The sequence below is a fragment of the Etheostoma spectabile genome, chromosome 23 (assembly GCF_008692095.1).
Source record: "Etheostoma spectabile isolate EspeVRDwgs_2016 chromosome 23, UIUC_Espe_1.0, whole genome shotgun sequence".
Classification (NCBI taxonomy): Eukaryota; Metazoa; Chordata; class Actinopteri; order Perciformes; family Percidae; genus Etheostoma; species Etheostoma spectabile.
The window spans coordinates 4,553,580-4,568,209 of record NC_045755.1 but is presented as its reverse complement, the minus strand read 5'-3'; the positions used below and the strand labels follow the sequence as shown (position 1 = coordinate 4,568,209).

Genomic DNA, 14,630 nt, shown 5'->3' with positions numbered 1-14,630 from the left:
AACTATGTTCTCCTCTAACCCCCCCACCCCCCATTCACTCACACGCTCTTCCCTTTTCCAGCTACCTGGTTACCAACCTGATGGGTGCAGACCTCAATAACATCGTCAAATTCCAGAGGCTGTCAGACGAGCATGTGCAGTTCTTAATTTACCAGCTTCTCCGCGGCCTCAAGGTAATTTAAAGAATTGTGATACACCTGCTGCATGCCATGCATACATAATATATCAGTACACCAGTGATTCCTAACCGTTTTTGTCTGATGTACACCCACAGCCCTAACAGATAAAGTAGCCCTTCAATGTCTCTGTTTCTAAATTGTAGTAACTATTGATTATAGAAAGTGGATATTGTTACAGTATTCAACTGTCAATGTCTATTAAGTTGCTGTACTCAAGGTTCCCTACATACAACTAACTCCATTGCTTTCCATTACCTTTATCCACTCTGAGAAAGATCTGTGTATTAACAGTTGTATGACTGTATATTTTAAAAGAAATTGCCCATTGAACATTGTGATTCACAGTTGTATTTCTGTTTATTAACATTTCAAATTGCATTATGTGCTCTGACAACTAACGTTGAGAGCTATTCACAGCACCATTATTGTAAATTATTAACCATATAATCGAGATTCAAAAACATTTTTTAAAGCGTTCATATGGTCAAAGTTAAGAAAAGCATCAAAAGTGTCAAAAAATGGTTTTAAATTAATTAAAGGACAGATTTAATTTCAGAAGTTTACTTTGAATAACCTTAGAATAATCTTCTGTATGCTGTATGCTGATGCTACATGTCTAGGAAATGAGCTGCCGGTACTTTTTCTGTAATTTTACTGATTTGTTTCTTCAAATGCAGTACCTTACTATTTAAACTATTTGTTAATTTATTAATTTTATTTTTAAGTGTTTAGACTTCTACAACAATGTGCATCCACACGCAATGTGTGGATGCACATTTTTTAAATCAAATTGTAATTTTTATTAATTCAGAAATTAGTTGAGCTACCATTTTTTCAGCAATCTTTCTGTGAGAATTTGGACACCACAGTCTACGTTGCACAAACGCTCCCTATATCTATATTAAGTTTGACATTCTGTTATTTGTTCTGTCCAACGCTTTCTTACCGAATCAGTCCAGCAGCCTGCATGGCCGGCTGTGCAGCCTTCACGGTTACCATGGGACAGACAAAAGCAGTCTCCCTTTAGGCTAATGTGGTGAACTGCGCTGTTGACCCCTGTCTCCCTTTATGTCCTCTCTCTCTCTCTCTCTCCTCTCTCCTCCCCCATCGCTCCACCCCTCCGCCTGTCCAACAGTACATCCATTCAGCTGGATTGATCCACAGAGTGAGTGCCTTCTCTTTGCCCTTCTTGTCATTTTTGACCATCAAGTTTAAAAAGAACGCAACAGCACTTGTCTGGTTAAAAAAATAAAAGTAAAACTCTAAGCAATCAGCTTTCCCCTTGTATTCCACAAAGTAGCTTTAAAATTGGAAAAAAGGATATGTGATGTTCACACTGATCTCTATACTGCATGTCTCATATATCCGCACCATGTTTTCAACTGGAAACATTCTAGATTCCATAATGAATCATTTGATGCACATTTGTACTCAGTTCAGCCTGACAGTTTGGTATTATTCTTTTGGGAAACTTCACTAGATTTTAAGATCAAGCCCCATAGGTTTGAACAATGTTTGGCAGCACAGCATGCTTGTGAAGAAGTTCAACAATGCATTTCAGTCAAAAAGTGATTCTAGCATTTTGTAAGAGATTTTAAACAACTGTGTTTGGATTCTAATGTATAAGTGAGGTTGTAGAAGAGCATCTGAGCATGTAAGTGTACGTAGACACCTTCAATAGCGTGTTTTTTTATGGTTCACCATGGTTGTTAAAGTTGGGGGGAATCCAGCTGCCTGGAAAGAGGGAGTGACCATTTTATATTTGGCTACAAATAGTCAATCAGATACCTGGCCTCAAAACTTATTGTGCAGCAACATAAACAAGAAGGCCTACATTAATGGCTATTTTGAAATTCCCAATATGAATGTTTTTGTTTTTGCTCTTGATATGAATCTCTGAGTGTGTTCTGTATAAATACAGTGAAAGCTGAGTGGTTTATGCGTTTTTAATATTCATATCCATCCCTCTCTTTACACAGATATCGTACATCCTCATGCATAATGTTTCTCTCCTCCTTTGTCTGCTTTGCCACATTTTCTAGGACCTTAAGCCAAGTAATGTGGCAGTAAATGAGGACTGCGAGCTGAGGGTAAGACTGACCTTCCGTCTAAAAGTAGAAATCTTCAACTCCAACCTATGATCTCCATCAATTAAAAAGCGTTCTTCCTGTCCTACAGATCCTTGACTTTGGATTGGCCAGACAGACAGATGACGAGATGACAGGTTATGTGGCGACTCGCTGGTATCGAGCGCCGGAGATCATGCTGAACTGGATGCACTACAATCAGAATGGTAAGATGCCATCAAACTATACACATCTCAGAATTTTTTTTCATAAGCAAACTCATTAAATTACTAAACCTCTGGTGTTTCTGTTCCAGTTGATATTTGGTCAGTGGGATGCATTATGGGAGAGCTGCTGAAGGGAAAAGTCCTGTTTCCTGGCACTGACTGTATCCTTTATCACCATGGCAAGAGTCCACAGCTGCTTTTTCACCCCCTCTTAGTATCAACCTTCCATTACCTCTTTAATGTGCTCTGTAGATGCAGACCTCTTGGGGATTTGCATTACAATCCCGGGCCTTTCTAAAGAGGAGGTGTGTCAACAGAGAGAAGTGGGGAATGAATAGAAGCGATCACAAAAGGCTTCATTATCTACGTTGTTGTATTGGATGTCCAAGAGAGCAGAGCTAAAACAAATTTGATTTACTGATCTTTGTGTGTTGTGGGACTAAAAAAGAACTTTCAGCAGTGCTCAGCAAGTAGATTTGTGCTTCTGTGATAAATCTACGTTGTGGCTACGTATGTAGGTATGTGGAGGCACGGATCTACGCTGTAGCCTGACGTACACCTCTGAAAGATGTAACTACACGTCGCAGCGATGCACGTCGCTCGGCCGTGGCTTGGTAGCGTTGCATTTCCCCCGAGTCATTTCCTGGTTCTCCTTCTCCACAAACAACATGAAATCAAGCAGAGGGGTTTTTCCTGCTGCAGATTTCCCACCATGGTCAGAAAGCACAGGGGAGACACTTTGTTTCTCTCACTATGACTCTAGAGTCGGCACTCTCTCCGAAGCTAATCCCTGAAACTCTCTCACTTGCTCTTCCACACCCTCCCCACACACACATGCCGGCCCTGCTATTTTCTTAAAGAGATTGACGCACACACCAACGCACAAGTATAAACTTCAGGCCCTGTACGTAGGCTACGACAAAAGCTATGCATTGAAGTTGTCGTTTCACACTGTGTCAAACGCGTTCTCAATCACTGTAAATACTCTGTTAGGTTAAGGTAAGGGGTGGAGCCTGGGTAGAGCGTGCAGGAGGCAGGACATAACGTGCATCCGGTTCCGGATAGAAATAGAAATGTCATCAACATGTCCACTCACTCACTGTGAATTCTCTGGAAAACGACCTGCTCTATTAACACATGGACTCCATCTGACTTTACTGTAGGAGGAAGCTGGCAGGGTAAATTGAGTTTTAGGTCCGGTCCAACTGATTCGGACATTTGAGTTCTCACATCAAACTCCTCCCGGCAATGTCTACAGAATTTCAGGGGTGCACTGCATGTGTAAAAGAGACTTTAGTTAATGCCCTAGGTGACAAGGTAATATGATTAGTCAATTCCGGAAAGCCCTTAACTCCACCTGCACTAAGATATCGACCAGCTGAAGAGAATCATGGAGGTGGTTGGGACTCCAACACATGACCTGTTAAAGAAGATCTGCTCTGAGCATGTGAGTGAGGCAAAAAGGAATGGAGCGATTGGGAAAAAGAAGCTGCTATGTTCACACTGTAATGCTACTTCCCTTGACGCAGGCAACCTGTTCTAATTGATTAGTCGTTCCACTGACAAGGCTGTTGAAGGAGTAGTCAATATGTGTGAATGTTGGGGTGATTGATCACTAACAAATCATCCACATTGTCACATGCCAAGAGAACCCTGGTCTTTATTTGCAGGCGCAGAAGTACATCCAGTCTCTGCCCTTCATGCCCCAGCAGGACCTGGAAAAGATCTTTAAAGGAGCAAATCCACTAGGTGAGTGATGCACCGCAGATTAGATTACCAACTTTTTAAATTCAATTGGAAGGCTTTTGAGAGGCTGCTAAAGCTCAAGTTGTTCTCAACACATTGCAAATGAGTGATTCAGTTATACAGGTTTGGCCCTTTGGGGGTTTAAACTGGTTTCCAAGCTCCTAGCATTTACCTCTTTCACCTCTCTGTCTGTTTCTGTCTGTTAGCTGTCGATCTACTGAAGCGTATGCTGGTTCTGGACTGTGATGGGAGGATCTCGGCCAGCGAGGCTCTGTCCCACCCTTACTTCTCACAGTACCACGATCCAGATGACGAGCCAGAGGCACCGCCTTACGACCAAACGCTGGAGAGTAAAGACCGAAATCTAGAAGAATGGAAAGGTAAAGCTTTCACTTCAAAGTAGAACAATACATGATTTAACACAGCACAAGAAAATAGTTATTCCTCCCCTTTTGTCCTTGATAGAAGACAACAACAAAAACATGATTGCATCTAATGCATGTCAATATAAAATGTACAGATATTGTCTGCTTCTCAATTTCTTTCAAAATAGTACTCTACTACTTCCTTTTATAAACTATTATAGTAGGGACGTTTTGGCTTTTCTGAGGAGGAAGTTGCAGAAATAGATCCATCAAGCTGCAGAGCTTTTAACACTGGAGATTATGCAACGATGGTCTTAAGCTTACATGGTTGTGGCAGGAATGACAATTACACCACCAAAGTAATATTTGAGATATACGAGAGTCCATTTATAACATTATAAATATGATTACGTTTTAGTTTAGCAGGGAATTTTATGGTTTGTAAAATGCCTGGTCATGGTGGACTTTTTTGCTGCATGGTTTGCATCCTAATTTTGAGTTGCCTTGATTGACCGGTATACCAAGCTGAACAAGCACAATTATAATAGTACCGAATAAAAGCTTGCACTCTTGGGGCTCTTGGGGCTCTTGGGGCTCTTGGTTTTTTTTCCATTTTGATACATTTTTTCACCTTATGTGGGATACAAATATTTCTCACCCCCCTGTTTCCACGGTTCAAATTTGAATCAGCCCAACTGACATGTTTTCCCTTATTCTTCTCATCTGTGTGCATAGAGTTGGTATTCGAAGAGGTGAACAGCGTCAAAGCATCAGGCAACAAGACTGATAGCCTTCAAGCGGAGCAGTAGGCCTTATTCTGCTCTGCCTCAACCTTACCTTGAAGAAGGACCACAAACTCAAAGATTAGGAGATGGACTGAAGGAAACTGCATTCCCTCTGCTCAGCGTGACTGTGTTTGATTGCCTGTCATGAGTGTATTTAATAAGCAGCAGGGCAGGACAGTTTCCACAGGATCAGCTGCACACATTGCAAATACAGGGAGCATTTTTAGAATCCGATAGAACGAGCTTTCCAGTCCAGAAAGTTACTTCCTCTTATGTTTCCGCCCAGGGAAGGTAAAACGAGGAACCATTCAACGCGGCTGCGTCGTGGATCGCAGAGGATGTGGGGATTCATACGAGGGAGAAACTTGAATTGTGTTTACAGACTGACAGAAAGGTATCGCAAGAAGAAAAAAAAACGCACACTAGGATTTCCAAAGCAACGACAGAGTGCCATCTGGTCCCTCGCCATGGCAAATGCCATAAGCAGTCAGTGCTGTCACATATGGAATTCATGTTTAAAGGCTTACAGCAATGCCACGTTATGTCACAGAGCAGCTTAGCATTTAGCCTGCATACTAGGCTACTGCATGATTTTTGTGCATTTTATTATTGCAGATTACTACTGGCATTGTGTTATATAACCATTAAGACTGCTTATTGCATCTGCCACACTGCTATAAAAGCAGCCCGAGGGTCAGTGAGAGGCATTACAAGGAAATGTGACCAACTTTCCACCTTGTTTTATCTTTATAATGTCCATGCAGTAAAAAGGAATAATACAAAAGCAAACAAGATGTACTGTTCTTCCTCAAATGAGGGTCAACCCTATCCTGCTTACAGAGTAGTAAACACCAACTGTGCTATTAATTAGCAAGGTAATTAATATATGCCAAAGCTGGAGCAGAATGACTGTGTTGCAGGTCTGTGTTTACAGTGCGTCCTTGCTTCACGTATTAGGTTTCCGCTGATGGCTGATTTCTGATCACCTGTTGGCTTAGGCAGCACTCCATCAGGTTTCCATAGTTCTCTGCTGTGTCTTTTACAGCCACGGTTTGTGTTTACAATCATTAAGATTAGAGGCATTTTGTAAACTGATAGAAACCAAGCTGGATAATAATATTATTACCCAGCTCCATGGAAGTGATGACTGGTCAAACACTCCAGGCAGATGATTCTCATAAAGCATCCGTATTTGGTTGCTTGTAAAACCAGGGAGCTCATTAGTTTCCTCATATTTTTTAGAAGTCATGATGCTTGAGTGTTATAATCAAAACAATGCAGAGTGTACACATTCATTAGTGACCATAGTATGAAAGTACTGGGAATATTTTTTACCTAGATTGTGGGTATTCCAGTAACACTGCAGTTCATGGCTTATTGCAACATGAGAACACCCTCACTGACATTTGTGATAAGCAGCATGAGCTCAATGCGTATGAAGATTGGCTGACTTCCTCACTGACATTGTGCCATTCATCTTGCAGCAGACTGGAGTTTTAGTTCTACAAACGTTTTGCTGAGGTATAGAAAAAATTTGCTTGTGTTGAACCACAGTGGGCAGAACCTAACAAACCACAGATCTTAACGCTAAAGGTCAGTGAAAATGTCAAGAACAGGACAACACTGATATTATGAAATTTAGTATGAAAAAACACACTAACACATTTCAGTTAATCAGAAAACAATCTGATCATTTTAATGATACCTCAACATAGATGTGTTATCACACATAAGATGCATTTATATCATTTGGGCAGTTTACATTTTGGGAGATAAAAGTCTTTTAAATCAGGAGTCTTATAAGTCTTGTAAATCAGTTTATATCTGAGTGCTGCAGATGCATTCTTACACCTAATGGATTTACTATCTGGATACAAGTTGGATAGTAATGACAGGTGTAAAGCAGAGTTTTCGCTCTCCTTGTTTAAACTCTCAAAGCTATGCGAAGTAGCATCACTAGTAGCTCTTTATGTTAGATAAAGAGCTACTAGCTATTTTTGATTTTTAGCTAGCTAGGTTGTAATAATAATATAACTAGTGGAACTACAGTATGGTTTCCACTCGAGCTCATCTGAGGTTTCATTTGCGGATATGAGATGAACAACGGAATAAGATAGCTAGCTAGCTAGGTTAGCTTACTAACTAACTAGGCTAACTAGGTTAAAATCAATTGTATTTTAAAGTATTCTTTGGTGTGTTCCTTTCTGCAATTTAACTGTGGTTCTTTGGCTTGTCCCACTTAAGTATAACCAAACCAATAAGATTATTTATGCCTCAAAGTAACATGAGTACAACTACATAAAATTACCATTTATGAATCATTTTTGAAAAACACAAGAAAGGAAACCTTCTCCTAACAATTTTTTCACCCCTACAATTGATCACACTGATCACACTGGAGGGCTACATGTAGCCTTTTGTGCTAGTTGTCTATTAACACTGTATGCAAAATGTTGAATTTACAGTCCAATTGAATCAAAACTGTCTGTCACAGTCAAACAGTGTTAGAGCTTTGAATGTTAAAGTGTTATGTGCTTAAGTCAATGTTGTATATGTGGTGGAGTTGAATAGCAAACTGCAAAAATGAATGTATACGTATAGGCCTACTGTATGTATGTTACAAGTTGGAAGTGTCGTTTGAATACATGGTGGCATGTAATTCAACTGTACCAAACTGAATGTCAACAGTCAGTTTTCAAATGATTCAAATTATTTTGTTTTTCATCATCAACGGGTAACATAACTTGGAATTGAACAGAATAAACACCATTGGTTCTGTTAACTCTGTTTGTCAGTATGTTTACTTTCTCAAGTGTGTGCCTTTGTGTATATAGTGTAATTACTCATCTGAGCGGATAAATATGACTTGTGGAGTTCCCCGAGGCGCTGTTTGGGGGCTTCTTTAACATTTTAACTATCTAAGTGCTTCCATTGGCTCAAATTATGGAAAACAACAAAATTTGTAACCAAAATTATGCAGAAGACATACACATTTTTATAATCATAAATTGAGTATGGTCCAATAAAAGCTGAGTATGTGCATTGAACAAATCAACGACTAGATGTGCCAGAACTCTCTTCAATTTACTGTAATGAAGACAAAACTGAGGTAAGCCAAGTTGTTTTTGGAGCTTATGAAGAATGATTAAAAGTCAGTGTGTAATTTCAATCGGCAATGATAAAAACAACAAACAAAGCCAGAAATCTTGGTGTAATCATGGACCTGAATTTAGACAGCTAAAGAGACAGTAATACAAATACAAAGTCAGCTACTTGAATGCTGTCACAGTGTCAGATCTCAGATCTGTTCAGATCTTCCTAAAAAATCTAAAAAAAAACAACAACCAGCTGCAGCTGATTCAGAATGCTGCTGCTGCTGCTACTCCAGTTCTCACTAAGACCAAGTGGATAATACCACTCCAGATTTCAAAATACTTCTGTTGGTCTTAAATGCACGGAATGGTTTAAAGCCAAAATACATATTCTGCTACATTGTGAACCATCCAGACCTCTAAGGTCATCTGGTACAGGTCTGCTTTCTGTGACCAAAGTCCCAACTTAACATGGAAAAGCAGCATTCAGTTTTTATGCTCCACACATCTGGAACAAACGCCCAAGAAACAGCAGGTCTGCTGCAACTCTCAGTTCTTTTAAATCAAGGCTGAAGACTTTTCTGTTTGACGCTACGTAGTCAAGTTATTGTTCATTACTTACACTGCAGTCTAACTTTTATACATCATGTGTCATATTCCATTATAGCTTATTTTTATATTCTAATATCTTTTTTTTTTAAAGATTATTTTTTTTGGGCATTTTAGGCCTTTAATTTGACAGGACAGCTGAAGACATGAAAGGGGAGAGAGAGGGGGAGTGACATGCAGCAAAGGGCCGCAGGCCGGACCCGAACCCGGGCCGGCTGCGTCGAGGAGTAAACCACCATACATGGGCACCCGCCCCACCAACTGAGCCATCCGGGCGCCCATATTCTAATATCTTTAATGAGTGTTTTTAATTGTTTTTAATTGCTCTTTAAGGTTTCATGTAAGCACTCTAAATTGCCTCTTTGCCGAAATGTGTTATATAAATAAATGTGCCTTGTCTTGCCTTATATATTCTCTGCAACATTCATTCTATTTGATATACAACATGAAAATTGCAATGTGAAGGACAGAGCAAATGGTTTTTAGTCCAGGCTCAGTTGTTCCAATTAAGTGACATTGTGTGTTGTACTAGATTGTGTGCCATCTTTGTGGCAACAGTTGGAGAAAGGGCCCTTTCCTGTTGCTGGAAGCAAATTTCATAAAGAAACAGTTATTTCAGTCTGGTGAGGAGGAAATTGACTTCCCCTCACAGAGCCCTAACTTTAACCCCATTCAACACCTATGGGAGGAATTGGAACAGCACTGTGAACCAGGCCCGTTCCAAGAAACTTGTAGATTAACCTTCCTAGAAGGGTCGAGGCTGTTGGAGCAGCACATTGGTTCTGGGGTGAGATGTCTACCAATTAGGTATGAGCACATAAACTTGGTTTTCAACATATACAATAGGATATAATATGGTATAACACAGACTAGTAGTACAGTATAGTAAAGGAGCCTATGATATAGTTTACAACATATAGACAGAATGGGACAGTATAGCAGAGTGTAAAATAAATAGTCCAGTATAGTATGGCACAGTGTAGCATAGTGTGATATAAAATAGTATAGTGTAGTAGCCTATAATGTAGTATAGATTATAATGGAATATAATTGCATAGTCTGTTGTGATCTATACTGTAGTATAGATTAGAAAAGTATAGTGTAGCATACAGAATATTATAGTACACATCATTGTGATGACAACAAAGGACAGTAAAAAGAACATAACATGATTATAATTAAGACCAACATAAATAGATTATTAATGACAAATACACCAAACTAAACTAAAACGTTTTCAATAGACTCATAACTGTAACACAAAAAGTATTCTCAAAATTATATAAGCCTTCTATAATCAAAATGAAAAGCTCTCTTTACATTTTCTCTATTTGTTTTTGTTCTATTTACTCAACTTTTGTTGTATTTAATTTCTATATGCACACTGCTGAAGGGCTGGGAAACTGATTTCCATTGTACTCCGAGCACAATGACAATAAAGATAGTATGGAGTGATAAAGTTGCAGGCTAGTTTGCCTACTCTGCAGGAATATTACATTAACATTACAGGGATTTTACTGAGTATTATGGGGGGTTTAGAATAAACTTGGGGGGGGGGGGGGAGATGTTTTGTGGCTTTTTGTAGACACAACCATAGACTGCCCTAGGGCTAGGCGACAAGGAGCCATGATTAACAATGTGTGTGTGTGTGTGTGTGTGTGGTGTGTGTGTGTGTTTGTGTGTATGTGTGTGTGTGTGTGTGTGCTGGGGTGTAACTGGCTCAAGTTGTCCGCTGGTTGAATTTGTGCCCAAACAAACTGTTGCGTGCGGGTCGGACTGCGCGTCTTGGGCGTTTGGAAATAAAAAAAATCTCGGTTTGTTCTCATGAGAGCTGAGGCAGCGGACCCACGCACATCCCGACCCCAGCTGTGTCCAGTCGCTAGGGAATGGCTGTGCGGTCCAGGACGGGCTTCTACCGGCAGGAGGTCAACAGAACCGTGTGGGAGGTTCCGGAGAGGTACCGGGACCTGAAGCAGGTCGGAACAGGCGCCTATGGGACTGTGTGGTAAGTTAAAGAGAAGTAGTGATGGAATTTTAGTGTCAGCTGATTTGGAGCCAGTGTTTATGCAATGGCGGACAATTTAATCTACCAAATGCATTCTCATCGAAAACCACCTCATATTTTGTGTTGTAAGTATTTGACTTTGCGTTTGCTAAGTAGGCTACAGAGGTAATCCAGAAGAAGATATGTTTAAGGATATATTATAGTAGCTAGTCTGTTAAGACATAATACTTAATAATACATAAAGACTTTGACCCTTTTCCCAATGCACGTGAAAGAAACAATCAACCGAAAGTAAAAAGTAGCCTACCCTGCCTACCCTAGATAATTGAATGAACATTTTTTTTACTCAATTATATTTTTAGCTCAGTACTTTTACTTGTACGTGAGTATTCTATAATATTACCGCAGCAGCAGTACACAGTAAATATTATTATTATTACACTGCTTTTGTGGGATATTTTGGTCAGCAGTGTCTCCACAGCTGGCTCTGCAGAGCCTTTCTTTGCATTGTGTTGTATGGATGAGGGTCAACAAAGAATCCTCCCCCCCCCCCATCGCCTATTGTCATTGTTGGGAGAAGTCAAAGAGCCTGAGTTGTCCCCCAAGTGTATAGAATGCACCACTACATTGTCTTCAATCACAAACAGAGCCTTTCCACACCCACACAACACACACACACACACACCACACCCACAACAAACACACACACACACACACACACACACACACACACACACACACACACACACATTATCTCATTAATGAGATACTGTTCCATTTAGATGTTGGTAATTACACCTGCAGATATCCTTATAGACTTGTTAAATGCCTGCTGTGAAAAAACACCTAAAGTGATGGAATTTGGACCAAACTATTGAGTTTTTAGGGGTGAAATATAACTTGTTCAAGCTTTCTTTTGAATTGTATCCATTCATTTTCAGTTCAGCATGGGACCGCCGGATGGGGATGCAGGTCGCCATCAAGAAACTTCATCGGCCCTTCCAGTCCAAACTTTTTGCCAAAAGGGCGTACAGAGAGTTGCGACTCCTCAAACACATGAAGCATGAAAATGTAAGAACGCTCTCAAAGTATTTTACAGCTGTACAATGCATCTTGTGGGATTTTTAAAACAAAAGGAACGGTACTGCAGCATAATGTGGAAGCAGATCAGACAGGCTGAATGGATTTTAACAAGGACATTTACACCGTAACTGTCTTAAGGAATTTTGCATAAGTAAATGGTTGAATCTGATTTTATTTGTGTTTTTATATCTCCGGTTCAGGTCATTGGGCTTCTGGATGTTTTCACTGCTGAGATTGTATTGGACCGCTTGCGTGACTTGTAAGTTCCCCTGCACTCCTGCTCACCGCAGACTATAAAAGGCTTGTTGCCACACTGGAGTGATTTGACTCGTCTTCTGTTACCACAGTTACCTGGTGATGCCGTTCATGGGCACTGACCTCGGCAAGCTGATGAAGATGGAGAGATTATCAGAAGACAGGGTGCAGTTCCTCGTCTATCAGATGCTGAGAGGACTCAAGGTGAACACCACGACCAACACAGATACACACATGTTACTCATTACCTTCACCAGCATACACAAAGTTTCTGTCATAGCATTCTAGAGAAGTGTAAATGATGTCTTATTTACTCAAAAGGGAATGTGATTACCATGTTAGTTTCCCAAGTGAGAGCCATTTACACTTGTCTCAGCGAGTTGAGCCCAAGTTGCTGATGTTGCTGTCTATGTGTGTCTCCTCTGTCCTCAGTATATCCACTCTGCAGGGATCATCCACAGGGTACGCGAACTTTGACCTTTCAGGCTATGAGCCTTGGGGTGGGGCTCTTGCTCTTTTTCATACTCAAGCCCATTCATCCTGAAATTCCCACACCGGGAGCTTTGCTCTCTTTGTGTTTGCATTTGAATGTGTTCCCTCAACTCAAGACAGAATGATATGGTGTCTGTTTCATTTTAGACTGAAATGTCCCAGATGTCTGAACATCTTTGACTTCACCCACCCAGTTAACAGCTTGTTTTAAAGAGTTTAGTACAACTTGCATGAATTAATTTAGAAAATCTGGGATTGTCACATTCATATTGAATTGCTGGATTCAGCCCTGAAAGTAAAAGTAAAATGATTAAAATGGAGTAATTTCATTATAAATTATAGTTATACATTCATTTACTTACATACTTTGTTAACTTAAATTCTACAGGCATTAAAATATAACCAAATGTAACCAGACAAGTGTCTTCTGATAACTCCTACCACTTGGTCTCCTTTGTCTCACATTTGTTTCCCACAGGACCTCAAACCAGGAAATTTAGCCATTAACCCAGACTGTGAGCTAAAGGTACTCTAACTTCACGTCAAGCCGTCATGATATGACCACCCATACACCTACACATTTCCATGTTACAGTTATTTTTGTTTCTCCTCTTTCAGATTCTTGATTTTGGCTTGGCGAGGCAGGCCGACACAGAAATGACCGGCTACGTCGTGACACGCTGGTACCGAGCACCCGAGGTTATCCTCAACTGGATGCACTACACACAAACCGGTAAAACATTTTTATATGAACAGGTGTGCAGAAAAAAAGGCAAAGAGATCTATTTCATAACAACAAAATTGATTTTTGCTCTCTGTTGCAGTGGATATTTGGTCGGCAGGTTGTATTATGGCAGAGATGCTGCTGGGAAAGCCGCTGTTCAAAGGAAGCGATCGTATCCTTAAATGTCACCAACACTGGCTTGGCTTGGTTTTGTCTTGCACTTGCAATTGTGTCAAAACCTCATTGTTTAATTGCTGTTTTCATTGTCTGTACATGTTGATCACACTAGGATTATGAGCTGAATAGAAAGCTCATATTTGAAAGGGGGAAAAAAATCATTCAACAGTTGAAACTTGACCATAGCTACTGCCAGACCTGGACCAGCTCCGAGAAATCATGAAGATTACAGGAACCCCAGCTGCTGACTTTGTCGTAAAGCTACAGAGCCAGGATGTAAGTCGTACCAGACATATTAAAAATACACTCGATGCACACACTGGATGTAAAATTTGAAAGGTGGTTGTAATCTGCTCCCTCAAACCTTAAAGAGAACAGCGGCTGTTGTCATTTTGCTTTTGTAGTTGTCAATGCATTCCAATAGTGAGTTTCACAGCGTTTTCAAGGACCCATGGCATGAAAATTTCACTTTATGAGGTTTTTAACATTAATATGCATTTCCCCAGCCTGCCTTTGGTTCCCTTCAGTAGGTAGAAATGGCGTTAGGGGTAAACTGAGCCCTGGGTATCCTGCTCTGCCTTTGAGAAATTGAAAGCTCAGATGAGCTGATTTGGAATCTTCCCCTTATGAGGTCATAAGGGGCGAGGTTACCTCCCCTTTCTCTGGTTCGCCCGCCCAGAGAATATGGCCGACCCATGATAGAGGGACATGGCTTTCAAACGAGCAAAGTGGCAGTTGGTCAAGGCCACACCCCCAACCTCCACAGTGCCCCCCCTCTCTCCTCCTCAAAAGCTACAGACTCAGAAATGGCACATACTAAGGAAA

At 40.5% G+C, this 14,630-nt stretch overlaps 2 protein-coding genes across 4 annotated transcripts in view; both read left to right on the top strand.

Annotated features, from left to right (window-relative positions):
• The window catches only part of mapk11 (mitogen-activated protein kinase 11), a 15,144-nt gene extending 6,994 nt beyond the window's left edge, over positions 1–8,150 (top strand). The window contains exons 4-12 of one of the 2 annotated variants that reach the window (XM_032505273.1): positions 62–173; positions 1,315–1,344; positions 2,222–2,269; positions 2,358–2,472; positions 2,562–2,633; positions 3,840–3,919; positions 4,143–4,221; positions 4,425–4,598; positions 5,319–8,150. In XM_032505273.1, the coding sequence (XP_032361164.1) occupies positions 62–173; positions 1,315–1,344; positions 2,222–2,269; positions 2,358–2,472; positions 2,562–2,633; positions 3,840–3,919; positions 4,143–4,221; positions 4,425–4,598; positions 5,319–5,392 (784 nt within the window). In that variant the 3' untranslated portion in view covers positions 5,393–8,150. Of the gene's footprint in view, positions 1–61; positions 174–1,314; positions 1,345–2,221; positions 2,270–2,357; positions 2,473–2,561; positions 2,634–3,839; positions 3,920–4,142; positions 4,222–4,424; positions 4,604–4,831; positions 5,163–5,318 lie in introns of those variants that run through there. The other variant, XM_032505274.1, reaches the window with a different exon arrangement.
• Positions 8,151–10,955: 2,805 nt separating this feature from the next.
• The window catches only part of LOC116673224 (mitogen-activated protein kinase 12), a 6,522-nt gene continuing 2,847 nt past the window's right edge, over positions 10,956–14,630 (top strand). Inside the window, exons 1-9 of one of the 2 annotated variants that reach the window (XM_032505414.1) lie at positions 10,956–11,074; positions 12,016–12,145; positions 12,358–12,416; positions 12,505–12,616; positions 12,845–12,874; positions 13,383–13,430; positions 13,523–13,637; positions 13,729–13,800; positions 14,002–14,081. In XM_032505414.1, the coding sequence (XP_032361305.1) occupies positions 10,956–11,074; positions 12,016–12,145; positions 12,358–12,416; positions 12,505–12,616; positions 12,845–12,874; positions 13,383–13,430; positions 13,523–13,637; positions 13,729–13,800; positions 14,002–14,081 (765 nt within the window). The remainder of the gene's footprint in view (positions 11,075–12,015; positions 12,146–12,357; positions 12,417–12,504; positions 12,617–12,844; positions 12,875–13,382; positions 13,431–13,522; positions 13,638–13,728; positions 13,801–14,001; positions 14,082–14,630) is intronic. The other variant, XM_032505415.1, reaches the window with a different exon arrangement.